The sequence below is a fragment of the Fundulus heteroclitus genome, chromosome 8 (genome assembly GCF_011125445.2).
Source record: "Fundulus heteroclitus isolate FHET01 chromosome 8, MU-UCD_Fhet_4.1, whole genome shotgun sequence".
In the NCBI taxonomy this organism is placed as follows: domain Eukaryota; kingdom Metazoa; phylum Chordata; class Actinopteri; order Cyprinodontiformes; family Fundulidae; genus Fundulus; species Fundulus heteroclitus.
Window position 1 is genome coordinate 35,108,599 of NC_046368.1, and position 16,668 is coordinate 35,125,266.

Below are 16,668 nucleotides of genomic sequence, written 5' to 3' on the forward strand. Positions count from 1 at the left end.
GTTAATCATAAATATACAAATGAAACAAATATGAACCGGAGCAGCCCAGAGCTAAAGCAACACTACAACTGTGTGAATGTGACGGCTGGGAGCAAGCCAACGCCTGCAGGACGGGGAGCTCCTCTCCTCTCTGATGCATACACTGTCGCTCCAGAGGCATTTAAATAAGATCGGCTGCGTCTGAATGCCTGCTGCTCATAAACTCAAGCTAATCCCTGCAGATCTTGTAACTGGATTAGGAGTCGGACCAAGATCTATGGCAAGAATGAAAGTCCTGTGACAAGCAGCTGCAGCCACACGTGTCCTATGGGGGAAAAAAGCCACATATTTTACCGCCGAAAGCACACAAAGCAAACAACTGATTAATCATTCCCCAGATTGCCTGAACTACAAACTGTGACTCACCCTACTAGCATTCATTCCATAGGTTAAAAGGGAAAATATTACAAGCTGGATTCTACTGAATTTACTGCAGCAGATTTTCTTTTTCATAACCCATTTAAAATAATAATTCTGGACAGAATCTACCTTGATTATATGGCATATTACTTACTGCATTGGGGAAAAGGATGTCCCACGTTTTATGTTTTTGGTCAGAAAAGAATTATCTGTTCTTGACCAAGTTCTGGAATGCCTAAATTAATAATATAAAGCTAAGATGTAACAATTAAAGTACAAATAAACAACTAAACAACAAATTTAATATGACACTAATTTGTCTTCACTTATACCTGGAAACCAGAGAAGGTCGAAAGTGTTTTCCTCAAAGATATTTTACCTTTCCCGATGTTATTTTGCTATCTTTTTCCAGCTTTATAAAATATCTGAACATTCTCCTGATCTTATGTTAGGGGACATAGGGAAGGTTAAACATCTGAGCTGTCTGTCAAACATTTCCACAGGGCTGAAAACAATCCCGCGGATTTTAGCTTTAAAAGGTAAATTTTCCCTTTCTTCTTACATTTCATAGTCGTAACAAAAACAAAATAAAAACAAAATGTACTTCCCCAGATCTAATCTGTAATGGAAAGTCAACCCTAAAAAAGCGGCACAAGTTGGTGTTCTAAATAACCTGTCACAAGCATACAGCATGTCTCCAAATCAGTCGATCCAAATGTGAAGCGCAGGAGAAGCCAACTCTGCTGATGGTCCCTGAATGCTCATCGCAGCAGGAGGCTCACTGGTCCCAGCGTGTTAAACACAGACCGCTTTGAGTCTGACACAGGAATGTGACAATGACTTCAGGAGCATCAGGAATGTGGATGCTTTTACAGACAAGAACCAGAGAAGGTGCATCTAAAAACCTCCCAAAACACATCTGTGGTCTTTCATCATGTGGAACCGTTCATGACTTGTGTGTTTTCCTCCCAGTCACATGTTGGATTGTAACCGAGGAACCCAAATGCTTTAAATAAACCAGAAGTCCTGACAGCGTTGCTTAGCTGAATGCACCAACAGTAATCCTTCACTGACAGCTCCAGGAGCTCTGGTGAGTCTGAGCCTCGGGGTCAGGATGAACTCTGCTTCATCTATTTTTATGTTTGTCTAATTTTGTACCTTAGATTCCTTGTGAAGCTTAGAGAGGGTGTTCACTATCGGATGGCCTGCAGTAACCAGTACTCCTTTGTAAAGGCTGGGTAGAAAAGCAGACAAACTGTAAGCTTTAGGAGGCACTAATAAACACAAAAGGCATTTGCAGCATCTGAGAATCTGGACTTTTTTCCTTCCTGTTTATTTCTGTGGCGAAGTCTTAACCACAGATCTCACTCAGCCAAAAACAGGGATGTTATTCCCCATCATTCCTGTCTTCTCCATCTAAGGAGAAGCTTATGTAAGTACATATGTTGTGGTGTTCCTAAGACGACAACACTGCCATATACTCAGCATATCTTGCTGTCTTTCACCAGGATAAAAACATTTGGACCAAACAATATGGCTGCACAATCGCAGGAAAACACATCATCGTGATACTGTTGCCCAATATTGTGATGACGATATCTATTAGCATGAATCAACCTTTCCAAAATCTGTTTCCTAATCACCATTTCCCATCATTCGTTACACTTTAGAATTACCACCACCAAAGGTTTTCACCAAGTGTGGCCATTGAGGCCACGAGGGCCCATCCAGCAGGAAAGATATATTATTGATATCCAAAATGTTGTTATGCATAGCACTAGCAGGATAATAGCCAGCCAAAAAGGCCATCCAAGCAGTCCTTTGGGATTGCAGCATTGGAAAAAAAAAGGATATTGCGATTCAATATATTGTGCAATGATACTAAAGAATATTCATATTAATAACATAAAGAGTCTTAAAAATCTGTTACATGATATGTTTACACCGTACCCCTAGGTGGAAATTACAGTGGGACGGGGGAATCTGGACCCCTCCAATCTCAGAAAAACTGAAAACTGTCTCTGCAACAAATCATTGGAGCATGTAAATCATGTATATTTTTAAACAATATAAAAAGGTGAAAAAAGGAAATTCGCCATTCATCTAGAAAAAAAAAACTCAATTTATACCACGTCCCACGATTGTTAGTACAAATATTTGGTCCATTAACTCTGGTTGCCCTTAAGGAAATTCTCCTTAATAAGGACTTACACATGGACGTGTCTTCTCAATGCTTAGGTTCCTAAAGTAATTCCAAAAAAGTAAAAAACAAAGCAACTGGACTTGTTTTCCGTAGTTGAAGATGTTTCGCTTCCTCTCCAGGAAGCTTTCTCAATTCAACAGGTCTGGAGTAATGTGGAGTACCAAGCTTTATACTACTGCCAAACAAAGGCAGTGTAATGGCTTAGATAACATGCAAATTCAACCGAAACAGGTTCACCCGTTAGTAATGGGCGGTCGTTAAAGCCATTAAGCCAGCAGACTGAACCAAAACTGGTCCACTCCTCTGTAACGAGGAGTCATTAGGGTCGTTATTGGCCTGGCTTACAGGAGCAATGTTTTGATCACCCATATGAGGGTGGGTTTATACTTCCTAAAGTAAGTATAAACTCCGGCAAAAGGCAGCATTCACCTCTGGCCACTTCAGTAGCATCAATAAGATGGATGAATAAATGACCCCACCCGCTGGAGGGAGAAATTGTGATATATGCGAAACATGTTTATTAAGATCAACTAAAGGCATATTATGCAACATTTTTCAGTTAATTAATATGTTCCATACTGTTTTGGATGATTAAATAAGTCATTTCAGGTCGAACAAAGGTTTTCTCGGGCGCCCTGGTGGTCTGTAGGGGAAATACTGTATTTGCAATGGCGGACCGCGAGCGAGCTATTTTTAGAACGTGACGTCATATCAAGTGGTACGAGGTAGGGCAAATATGCGTTTTCCTCCACTCTTTCGCTGTACGTTACCCTTGGTTTAACTCAGTAAAACTGACGCTTTTTCTAAGTCGAAGACGTCTCCTAACCATGGTTTTTAAACATTGTTGTTATGGAACGTGCAACAGCGACTCGAGGTATGCTGATAGGCCGCATATGAAGGATGTTAAAGCTGCAAGCGACGTCGATCGGCCCTCGCAGCCCAGCGCCGCTCCGGCCTATTGGCCACTGCTGCGGTGCCGGCCGGCTGGCGGGGTTCGGGCACCGCTGCGGTGCCAGCCGGCCAGCAAGTCCCGTGCATCGCGAGAGTCGGTCTTGCTTTACGGCGAGAACTGCTCCACGCCCCCAGTGAAAGGCATGCTCGTTGCTAGCGCAGTGGCGATATTTGTGCAGTTATCATAGCGGAACCAGCGAGAAAACAGCGAAAGCCCATGTCGGAGCAGGCAAGAAAGAGGAAAAGGGCTCTGGACAGAGAGAGGAGTTGTACATGGGTGAACGGGCAAGCTTTTTCCGAATGGTGAGAGCTAAAAGAAAAAGAAGGCTGCAAGGCTGACGCGGACCTCGCGTTTCTGCTGATGCGATTGTAAGTAACATTGGAATGGTTTCTCTCTCTCTGTGTGCATGTTCATACTTTCACTGTGTTAGTCATTGTTTGTACTGCCGGTTTTTCGACTTTTTGTTGCGTTCGCCTGTCTGCTAAGCTCAAAACAACCGCGTCTGGCTTGACGGAGAAACCAGGAGAACAGCTGAGCATCTTTACGACAGTGCACTTTTACTTTCACCCTCTGGGGGAAGCCTCGCTGGAAAATCAACCCTGTTTGCATAGTATACCTTTAAATAACAGAATTCCAAACTAAAAAAAAAAATTTTCAGCAGGTTTTCACTCAATATTAAAGAGATCGACCTGGAACAGAGAATGTTTAGAGCAACCAGATGTGTGGATCACTGAAGGAAGACAAAGAAGAGGATCCTAACAGAGCGTTACACAAATACAGCCCGGGCCTTTGTTCTCAGATGGAGCAGATCATCTGAGGACAAAGTGTGTTTAGTCTCTGTGGGTCCAAACTGCCTCAACACACTGGAGCCAGGAATATCATGTCCATAAAAGGCCAGATGAAGCAGTTCTAACACACAGCAAGCCTTTTATACCTCATTGTTTCTACCCTCTGCACTGCAAAAACTGATCTAAAAAGTTAGTCTATTTGTCCTTGATTTGGGCCAGTAAATAAGATTATCTGCCAATGGAATGAGTATCTTTGCCCCTAAAATAAGATAATTAGACATCCTGCACTTGAAATAAGATGATGGAGATGAATTGTTCCTATTTTAAGTGGAAAAATCTTATTCCATTGGCAAATAGTTTTATTTACCTGCTCAAATCAAGGACAAATACACTCATTTTAAGAGAATTTTACTTATTTTTTGTTCTGAGATTTAAAACGTCTTCTGTTTTAAATCTCTTGAGTTTTGATTGACAGTGCCTTGCTGTTTTTCTATGACCAGAATCAAATGTCCCTTTCAATCATCACGCAGTGAATCTTTCAGCCTCCATCCACATGACTCCTTCCTTTTACCATACCTGCAGCCCGTTTCCTTTGAGCTCAGCTGAACTTTACCCCAAAAAAACTAATCCAGCTTCTTTTTCTAAATATAATGAGCAGGAGGAAATGCCTCCATGGCAGCCAGCACACATTGTGCCATAAAAGCCCGAGTCTTTTCTTTTTGTTCTGCTTCAAAAACAAAAGTGGAAAAGCTTGTTGTTCTGCTGGAGCAGAACGAGTCCTGTAGGAGAGATTTCTGGCTTTAATTATGATGACTGCAGCGAGAAAACCACTTGTTAAACATCAGCACTTTGATCATTCTGCTGTCACACTCAAACTATTCGGGTCAGACGCCAACACTGGACAACAGTTCACCCCATGCTGAACCCAAACATCTGCAGCAAGCCATCTTTAGATTGACAATTCTTAACGCCCCCAAAGCTGATCACTGAAGTGTAAAATGAGTCCTTGGTTGTTACAAAACTATGTTTAGTCCGTGCAGAACCACAGGAACAGAAACTGGACGATCCCCTGATTCCATGTTCTCCAGAAACTTTCGGTTTTACTTCACTTGGGCTCAGCAACTTGACAGAACCTGCACAGTGTGGCTCACATGTCTCTGTAGGGTGGACAAATCTGAAACGTGCCTCAGGTTTGGGATAACAAAAAGTAAGCTGAAGCCTCTACAGCCAGGTAGGATTGGATCTGTGTGATCCAAATATAAGTGGAAATATAATTAATTGTGATTACCGTTAATAGAGGACAGGGTGGAACCATGCTTTATTAACAACACTGTCTCTGCTTGCCTTGTCTTAAACATGGGGGTTCCACGGGGGGGGGTTCCTTTTCTGATTACTTTTGTTCATACAAGTGAGATTAAATATAAAACACAACTTCTCCTGCAAATAAGTTACCATGACTATTCTACAGAAGCCTTCCTGACCTCAAGTCTCAGTTAAACCACAAAGTTGTGTCTGGGAGGGATGGTACTACAAGGTCTGTATTTAGGCCAATAAGTCTATAAGACCAAGAAGTGGTCTTATAGACTTCTTCTACTAAATGTAATTACCCAGAAACTATTGTAGACAAATTTCGAATTACATGCAAATTGCAATTGTAAATAAAAATTTTAAAAAACCACTGAATTTTAAAAAACTTGTTATGTTGTGCACATTCATTTCTACTGATTGCAGACATGCTGTGTTAGGGGCTCTCCATGCAGGAAGTGTTACGCCCCCATCCACAAGCAGTCAGAAAACCTGAAACCTCTATGGATTATATGGGGTAAAATGGTAAAACAGAACGAGTGTTATGTGATGATATGAAACAAGATAGCAGCTGTGAGAAATATGTTGATCAGCAGAATCTGACGCTGTTCAAGAAGGCACAAAGCAGCCTGCCTGCAAGATCGCGACAGGACTTTGTGTCAGGTCTCCCCGAAGGGAAATCCTTCACACCTTTTGTAGGTACATACTGCGAAGGTTCGCGGTTGCGTGTTCATTGCATGACAATGATCAGAAACAAGCTTGTGACATCTGTATTATAATGGTTTGATGTAAATACAGTACATGTTTTCAACATCACTACTTCCTCCACTACTCACATCCTAATGCCATGGTCACACCTGAGGCTTAATAATCTGGCCATTGGAGGAGTCTAAACATCACAATTTGAAGAAGAAAAAAAAACTTTAACATTGGAATTGTGTGTTTACGATTTGACATCGACTCTGGGTATGACCAAATATATTCTGTACCATTTGTTCTGACAGTTATCAACACAAAACTGCTCAGTTTAAAGCACAGAGAAAGCTATCTGTAACTGTGTCGGTCATCATATCAGGAAAAAAAGCCTTGGAGACATATCATGTTAACATTTGAAGCCAAAATAGATACAGTAACCACAATGCAGCTTCCTGTTCCAAAAAACAGATGACTAAGTCTATGGAGAGTAAAATGTCATCAAGAACCAGAAGATCATTTCGATAAAGCACACAGAGCACCTGAGTTATTCTCACATAAAGTCAAAATCTAAAGTCCCTGATGATCTTATCTCTGCTGGAGTTTCTCTTATTGGCTGTGTGAAAGCACAGGATGTTGTGAGCTAAAACCAATCATCTAATTAGTGGAAATCTAGTAACACAAGTGTGCTGATGTAATGTATATTGCATTACATTACATCACGACACCCCAGCCTTTACCAGTGCTGACCAGTTACCCTCCATCTAATTCTGCTGCCATTAGAAGCAGAGCCCAGCTGTAAAAGCAGGCCATGGTGCAGTTGTAGCCCAACCAGCACTAAGGATTATTTGCGTCCCTGAGGGAGGGGGTTACCTCTGTGAAGCCTCCTCCTCTCCGTCTAACCTAATGTCAGAGGCAGCAGCTTTGTTCCACCTCCATCCCCCCCTCTGACGGAGGCATCTGGCTCCATCTTCCATGAAGCTGCATTCTGAATCAGGGTGTGGCTGAATCTGATTACCGACAGCTGCAGTAGTTCATCAAAGTTCACATGACTTGCCTTGGTTCAGACCCAATCATCTGCCTATAGCCCATCAGTAAGGTAACACCTGACCAGGAATAGGAATCTCCTAAGTACACTCAGGAGGAAATAATAGGAAAGACCTTGTATTAGAAATTAATCACAGTTTGTTTAGGTTATTTAGGTGTGGAATAGATGTTCAATTCTGTTGGGTACCAGCACATGAAGGGGTGAAAGGAAATGAAACAGCAGACAAGCTAGCTAAAAAGGCTTTAGGAAAGCAGAATACAGATCAGATTACATTTGGGATAGGGGATGGTAAATCAATAATTAAAAAGAAAGAAACAGAAATATGGCAAAAAATATGGGATGAAGATGAGAAAGGAAGAAGATTATATGGGGTTCAAAAATCAGTAATAATTAAAAATTATGGAAAAAGAAGCAGAAGGGAAGAGATAATGTCTACTAAATTAAGAACTGGACATACCTACTTGAATGAGTGTATGTATGTACTAGGGAAGATAAATAATGATATATGTGAGGGTTGTGGAGGAAAGGAAAATGTGGATCATGCTTTGATGGATTGCATTAAATATACAACTGAAAGAGAGAGGATGAGGAAAGTAATTATGGAAAAAGGGAGAGAATGGAGTATTAAAGGAATTTTAGGGACAGATTGAGATGGGGAGGACAATACGGTCATTAATAAAGCATTGTTTTTATTTTTACATAACACAAAATTAAAAAATAGAATATAGTAGGTGGATCTATACAGCTACACACTCATGTACAGTAGGTGGCGGTATGCACCTATAAGTTCTTTGCAATCCACTAACAAAAGGAAAGAAGAAGAAGATGAAGGAATCTCCTAATTATGGTGCATGAGCTTAGTAAACTCACTGAGCTATATTATACACTGGAGTGCTAATAGCCCGCTGTTAGAACGAATTGCTTTGAAGCCACCAGCCGCCGTATTGGTACTCCCTATTTTCCCCCAGTAACTAGGGAATATGTGCGGTACAGCATCGAATAACGAGGATTTTCTCATGTTCGGGGGGGGGGGGGGGGCTTGAAACTTTTAAAATGTCAAATCCCATATACTTTTATGTTATGTTCTAAAGCTATCAAGTACTGAGAAAGTCATGTGCTGAAATATTTTGCATTTTATTCATTTTAATATATATAACATTTATAAATGTATAAATAACATATACTTACACATACATACATACATACATATACATATACACATATATATATATACATATACACACATATATATATATATACATATACACACACACACATATATATATATATATATACACACACATACATATATATATATATATATATATATATATATATATATATATATACACACACACACATATATATATATACACACACATACATATATATATATATATATATATATATATATATATCATTAATATGAATAACATGTAAAATATTTCAGCACATAATTTCCTAGTAGTTGATAGTGTTAGGACATCCACTGACTGTAGAATTACCTGTGAAACGTTTTCACACAGCCAGAAAACTGCTTGTTGTTGGAACCAAATCCTATGGGATTCTGTGACAGTAGGGAGTAGCAAAATGGCGGCCAGTGACTTCACTTTTTCGGAAAAATCAGCACTCCAGTGTATTATATAGCTCAGTAAGTAAACTCCATGGGGGAATTTAGAGCATTGCTCAGATAAGGCGACAATACAGTCTTCTGACATTTTCATCCAAATATGATTTGTTAATGTCGGTTTTGTAACAGTAACAGGCCCAAAAGGCATCTCTACCCCTTGCCCTTAAACACTTCTATACCATCATGTCCAAAATCAACAGTAAACTCTGCTCGTAGCATGTAGAGCCATTGAAGTTTATTCGTCCTGTAATTAAATTATGCAGTTAGCTTTATTTTTTTGCTAAAGCGACTGAATAATTTACACACCACTCCCAGCTCTGTGTGGGTCACTTCTCTGACTCGCCTTAAAAAAAACCGGATGAGAGACACCCACATGGGTGAGCTCAGACAGCAGGTTTCACTCAGCAGCACCGGTGAAACAGGACTTACCCGGGAAGGCGTGTGGGTTGAACGACCCTCTCTTGAGGCACTTGGAACAGAGAATGTGTACGGAATAGTGCAGGCCAGGCCACTCCTGCAGCAACATGTTCAGCTCCTCCACCAGCGGCGTGACAGCCTGCCAGGCAGTCCAGATGTTAGGCAGCGAGGCGTGGCTGGCGATGGACAGAGTCTCTGCAAGCGTGCTCCCCTTGGAGGGCTGGTGGCTGATAACCACCGGGACTTTACCCCGATAGGCGAATATCTGATGCCTGCCATCTGACCGCTGCACCACGTGGTTGTTGATCTGCACGCTGAAGCGTGCAAACAGTCCGGGAGGAAACAGGAAAGGGAAGCTGTACTGGATGTGCAGCTGTTCCACTGAGAATAAGGGGCTAATTGGCAGAGAGTTTCCTCCAGCTGAGTCTTCCAACCGAGCGTCCTCACTGCTGACGTAGCTGGGAAACTTGTACCACACCGTGGCTCCATTCAGGGGTTTGGTACGAGGTTTGTTGATGCAATAGCAGATCCCCATCTTCTCCAGGAGCTCCATAATTAGGTGGAGGTCCTGCTGCGTCTGGATGTGGGGTCTGATGAGCAGGCGGATGACGTTTGAGGGCAAGAGGCCATCGTGGAGGAAGCCCTCCAGGTGTTGCTGAAGATGGGTGACCCTGAGGCTCTCTCCCTTCTCATCCTCAATAACCAGACTCACTCTCCCCTTGTCCCCCCTCTCCCCCTCAGACAGCAGCCGGTCCAAAAGAGTGGATTTGTCCCTCTGAAAGAACACGTTCAGAATCGCAATAAAACGTGGAAGATTGTGGAAAACGTACTCCTTCAGCGTGATGCTGTCCTCAAAGTAGAGCAGTTTGCCACTCTCATGCAGGTAGGACAAGGCGCTCTGCAGTCGGTCCTCCGTGAGCCCCGCCTGCAGGCCCAGACGGGCTGAGCTCCACCACGAGAGCCACAGTTCTTTGGACTTGAAGTGCAACTCTTCCAGCATCTGCCAGGACTTTGGAAGCACACGGTGAAGGTTGGGGAAAATCTCCCGGTGGTCGGCGACAGACATGAGCTTCTCCCTCAGCCTGTGGATGTTCCTCTGGGTCTCTGTGCAAATAACACTCAGGACCGGGGACAAGACCTGCAACCGCTGGTTCAGCATGTACTGCAACTGGGCTTTCCTGCGCATCAGGTTTCTGTCACTGACGCCGTAGAAGAGAACATGTGGGCTAGAGATGCGCACCTTGTAGCCTTGCTCCAGAGCAAGGTCCACCTGCTGCACCAGGCTCCTCAGACGCTGGGTGTCGGTCCTCTCCTGCAGACCAATCTGCCTGTGGATGTCCAGAGTTTTCTCCTCCACCTCCATCGCTCCACACTGGTCTGCATGTGTGCCGACTAAACACACCACAGCGTGGGGGACTTTAGCGCACAGCAGGTGAAGGAAATACCCGACGTGGGCATAAAAGTTCTTGGGTGAGTAAGCTTTGAGATTGACAACGAGAATATAGAGAGCACCGGGGGAGAGAAAAAAGGGTTTAATGAGGTCAAAGTTTAGGTTCCCTGACAAGTCGTACACTAAAAATGTTAGATGGCGTTCAGAGTCTGCCACCCAATTAGTGACTTCGATGCCTTTGTTTTCCTGGGTTCCTCGGACGTCCCGCTCCGTTCCAACCAGGCTGTGTCTCAACTTGGTTTTCCCAGCATTTTTGGTCCCCATCAGGACCAGTTTCAGCCATGGCTTCACAGCAAGCTGAGAGTGTGCAAGCTCCTTCTGATAGACAGCAATGTATGGGATTCCCTTCATGCACACCTCGTATGGAGGCTGAATGAGGGGGTTATCTTTCACCTTCCAGATGTTAACCCTGGACAGCTTCCCAAAATTATCCGGCAGAATGGCTATTTGGTTACCCTGCAAAACGAGCTCCTCCAACTTTTCCAGCTCAACAATTGAATCGGGTAGATGGGTGATGTTGTTGTTGTCAAGCCAGAGATTTACCAGCTTCACCAAGTGAGCAATTTCCTCTGGAATATGAGTCAATTTATTTCTGCTCAGGTAGATTTCCTCTAATCCCGTTATGCTTAAAATAACCTGTGGGAAGTTCTGGAACTCGTTAGAGGACAAATTAATCATTTTCAGCTGCTGCAGCTGAGCAAAGGATGAAGGCAGTACTGTGAGGTTGTTCCCATCAAGCATTAGGCTCTCCAAGTTGTGCAGGTGACAGAAAGTGTCAGGCAAGGAGGACATGTGCAGACTGCTGACCCACAGAATATTGGTGGACTTCAGCTTCATGATGTCAGCTGGCAACGCCTGAAACTTGTTCCCCGAGAGGTCGAGCTCCTCCAGCTCGCCCAGGGCCAGGATCTCCGCAGGGAAGCGGTTCAGCTTGTTGTGATCGGCATCCAGAGTTCGCAGCTTAGAGAGGTGGGTGAAGGACCTGGGGAAGTCATGCAGGTCGTTAAAACTGATGTCGAGTTCTTCCAGTGACTGAAGCGCTCCGATCTGAGCTGGAAGGTTCTGGAGTTTGTTGTGACTGACGCACAGCTTCTTCAGCCCTCTGAGCTGCCCTACACCATCAGGGAGGCTTCGTAGACAGTTGTGGCTCATATCAAGCTCAAACAGCTGGCCAAGCTCAAACACCACCCTGGGCACAGCTGTGAACCTGTTCCTGCGGAGGATGAGGATGCGCAGATTGTTGAAGGCTGACCGCAGTCCGTCCGGCAACTCTTGCAGGGAGTTGTTCCCCAGGTTGAGCGCCTCTATGTCGGATATGTCGTCGGGTAGGACGAGCTGATTGTTTTTGGAGCAGAGGGTGAGCTGGCGGATGTTGGTGCGGAGCTTCCTGGAGCGGAGCGCGGCATCCCTCCACAACCTGGCCGTTTTCAGATTGTTCTCCTTTTCCTCCATGGCGCTGCGCCCAGATCCCTCCTTCTCCTCCTCCTCCTCCTCCTCCTCGTTGTTTTCTTTAAGAGTTCTCATAGTTCCTGAGCAGGCAGCATGGTGGACGAAGTCCTTCAAAAATCAGCGCTCTTCCGATCAGCAACCCGTCAGTCAGAAGGTAGAGAACAGCCCCTTGGTGTCGGGTAATAATCAAGTGTTGTGGCAGGAATGGGAGGATTGCCTGCGGCCACGGAGACATCCTCTTCTCCTGCGCCACTCCAAGCTCACAATGAGAGCAGACCTCCGGCGGTTACAGCTCCGGCTTTAACCCCGAGTCCGAGGCCATGGCTTCTGCCTGGCCTCGGATTGCTACAGCCGACATCGCCGTACACAGAAGCCGTCCTGGGGCTCTCGCTGTCCGGGAGGAGCGGTGCATTTGCGACGAGCTTCCAGAGACGCCGTGCGTCCTCCGGGGAGTGGAAGTGAGGCAGCAGCTGTACACACTGCGTCAGACCTCCGAGCGCTCCTCCTCCCTTTCTCCTCCTTCCTGCGGTGAGGAGGAGGAGGAGGGAAAGTGGCCATCCTCCCGTAGTTTCCCTGCTGCAAATATCGCTAGATTCGAGTAAATGCTGCGGTGACGCGAATAAACGCGTGTAGGCTCGACGAGACCGCGGGTCTATAGACGTCTAAAGATGTTTTTTAGGCAATCACGAGAAGACGTACATATCCTGTTTTTCATTTTTAGTAAAAACGAGTAGGAAACAGCTGGTCTTCCAGCAATATTCTATCATGTTCATTCCTGCTTCATACTCTACCGATCAAATTATCCTTTCCTTTTCCTGCTACTACTGAACATAAATTATCTTGTTCTATAATTTTAACAAAACACAATAAGTTCGCTACTGTGTCAAAACTATAGGTCTATAAATTAAATTACTTTCTTATAATTCAAATAAAAATTGAATTTTAACGTTTTTTTTCCTTGACTTTCTGATGGTGCTGATAAAATACATGAATCTAACTCCACTTAGTGGACAGGGTGTATAAATGCAACAACAAGGTTAGTTATCTGTAAGGGGGAAGAAAAGACCAGCACATTTTAGCGTTGCAAACCTTAAAGCTGCAAATAAATAATCAGTGTGTTGCCACAAGGTTAATGCTACTTTGTTTTTATTCTTAATTTGCTGCATTTATTTACAAAATGGACAACAGGAAACAAAAAGGCAACAGCACAATTACAGAAATAAGTGGGAACAGCAATACAGCCTACCAAGATGTAAACGTGTGAATACATGTAACACAAAATAAGACAAGAACAATGTGGCATAGAAGGGTAGTACAAAAGCCCAGAAGTCATTTGAAATGCCCAATCGAAGCACGAATGAGCACCAGTTTCAGATCAGAGTTACATAAGAACCATTAAATTTTAACTTCTCATATTGCACATCTTTGTACTACAGCGGTGAATGTATAGTAAAGATTTGAACTGAGAACAACTGAGAATTACTAGAAGGCAATTGGTACATGTTTCTTTTGTTGTTCTTTTGTTTGTTTAACAGATGTAAAGGTGAAAAGTGTGATTTAGGATTGTACTCAATCCCTTTCAGTCCAATAGCTACCCATAAATAAACATACTGCCTTCAGAAACCACTGGGATAAGTAAAACATGTCCAGCTGTGTGCCAATGATCTCAGTCTAAAACCATCTCATCTGTTTCTGGCCTCTGAGGTTTGCTAGAAAACATTAGAAAACAAACAGTCCCATGAAGACCAAGGAACACAGCAGACAAATAGGCCAGAGTAAAAAGTTGTAAAGTAGAATTTACATGGAAAAAATGAAGGGAAGAAGAAGAAGGAACAAACATTTCCTTAAAATATGCTTCAACTCACCAGAGGAATAGGCAGAATCACACCAAAAGCCTTTTTCTCCCCTAATGTCCAGAGTGGAGCTTTGATTATTTACAAGGCTACACTTTGGAGGATGCATGTCTTAAGAGTTTGCAGATCAGTGGGAAGCAACTCTTTGTCTGACATACTCATGAAAGACATTGGGACTGCAGAAGTCTTCCACAACCTAGAAGGATGCAATTGAATGCAAGACAGCAATGTGCAACAGCAAATAAGTCCATATTATGCTTATCAACAACCCTCTCATCATGTGCACAGTTTTTTCTTTTTCTTGTTGTGATCAGACTTCACTGTCCCTGTAAACCTAGAGCCCTGCTATTGGACCAGAGCATGGATCTACAAACTGCTGCTCTTGAGCCTTATGTTATTCTTTAATCCCTCCATAGGTGGTGCTTACTACATTTGGCCAAAAGTCACAAATACCTGATAAATTCTGGCTAATTCCAGCAATTCTTTGTGTTGTTCATGCTATATCTACACATAGTTTCCACAACAGAATGGCTCTAATGACACAAGGAGATGTTTGTTTAGTTAGAAGCTACACACTACATGTTCTTTCCACGTTTTCAATAAATATTCAATTAAATGGTCTATTTATATAGTGTCAATTCACAACATGTCATGTCACGGCACTTTACAATGTCAGTTGTGTTAAATCACACAGGCAAGTTGGTTAAGCTTTTTTCTATCTAAGGAACCCAGCAGATTGCATCAAGTCATTGACTCACAACATTCACTCCTTCTGGATGAGAATGTAGCCACAGTGGAGAGTCTCTTGCATTGTGTTGTTGACTTTGCAGCAATCACTTATACCAAGCAAGCACGAATGTAGCAACAGCGGAGAGGAAAATTCCCCTTTAACAGGAACAACTCCTTAGTTGTGGCAGAACCAGGCTCAGTGTGAAAGGCCATCTGCCACGACCCATTGGAGGTTTGAGACAACAGAGTAGAGACACAAAAACATAACAGAAGCATTGATCAAGGAGTACCTTCTATGTGAGAAGAAAGTAAAAAATAGAATTGGTTATTGCTTTTGTTCCGTTTAGTTCTTTTATTAATCTTGTGGGTCTCAGACTATGGAACACCATTAAACTCTGCTATAAGTGAATGCAACAGTAACATTGCTGACATCGCCATCCAGTTGCTTCTGAAAGATTTTCTCCTATGTTATTAAAAAGCTGCCATTGGCATAAAAATTAAGTGCAGCACAAAGAAATTGTTCCAAACTGAGAGCGTCCCCTTCTTGAGTTAGATTTTCTGACCTGCTTAATCCCTCATGGGGGTGCTGGTGCCTATCTCCAACATTCACCAGGAGAGAGGTGGGGTACACCCTGGACAGGTTGCCAGTCTGTCGCAGGGCAACACAGAGACAAACAGGACAAACAACCATTCTTGCACACACTCACACCTAAGGAGAATTAAGAGAAGCCAATTAACCTAACTGACATGTTTTTGGACTGTGGGAGGAAGCCAGAGTACCTTGAGAGAACCCAGGGAGAGATGCACAGGGAGAACATGCAAACTCCATGCAGAAAGACCCAGGTTTGGATTTGAACCCAGAACCTTCTTGCTGCAAGGCAACAGTGCTACCCACTGCACCATATATATTGACATAAATCATTGATAGTGGTGAAAACGGTAATGCTTGGAGATACATGAATCCAGAAATTCTAAGACATCTGATCGTGGTTTGATCAGCCTCTCCCGACAAAGATTTTGTGCATACAGACTCTTCCAGGACACTTCCTTGTGCAGATCTCTGCTCAGGAAGAAAAACTCAGGGTTAGCCCAAACAACTCTGAAAAATGGAAAAGCCAGGCAATGTTGGAATTTATCCCAGAAATTACTCTGAATATCCACTAACCCAGCTTTCTGAAACGTGGCCCAGGGGCCTGTTTCAGAAAGGAGGTTAAGTGAAAACTCTGAGTATGTTAACCCTGAAATGAGGGAAACTCTGGGTTTTCTGTTTCAGAAAGGGAGGTAAGTTAAACCTGAGAAAGCAGAGTAAATCAAGCCCGTTTCTGAAAGAGAGGTAACTTATACTCAGTTACCATGGCAATTTACTCTGTGAACCTAACCTGGTCGGGAGTAGATTTTCTTCAGAAAACCCAGAGTTTATTTTGGTCTCCTCCCCTTTTTTTAAAGAGGAAGTGGTGTTTAAACACCTCATTGATTTTTTGGGGACATATTAATTGCGCACATTTCAGTCACGCAGAGCGCATCAAAGGGAATGAAATGACATGACCTTTTATGGATGATCCTGTTGACGAAGAGGTTGTATTACTTCGTAGGGAGTTACATTTACGTCGGGAAAGGATTTTGAGGCCCAGAGTGGATTTTTTGTCATATCCCTATCCTATCACAGCAATTTATATGGTGTTGTTCATCTGCTAAAAAAAAGAAAACAAAAAAAAGATTTTAAAATAGTTTCAATACTTCCTAGAATTCACC

The 16,668-nt window shown here is 43.1% G+C and overlaps 1 protein-coding gene across 1 annotated transcript in view; it reads right to left on the reverse strand.

Annotated features, from left to right (window-relative positions):
• mfhas1 (malignant fibrous histiocytoma amplified sequence 1) overlaps positions 1-12,909 on the reverse strand; it is a 35,433-nt gene extending 22,524 nt beyond the window's left edge. Inside the window, exon 1 of the mRNA XM_036140665.1 lies at positions 9,448-12,909. Within this exon, the coding sequence (XP_035996558.1) occupies positions 9,448-12,409 (2,962 nt within the window). The 5' untranslated portion in view covers positions 12,410-12,909. The remainder of the gene's footprint in view (positions 1-9,447) is intronic.
• Between the last annotated feature and the right edge of the window lie 3,759 nt (positions 12,910-16,668).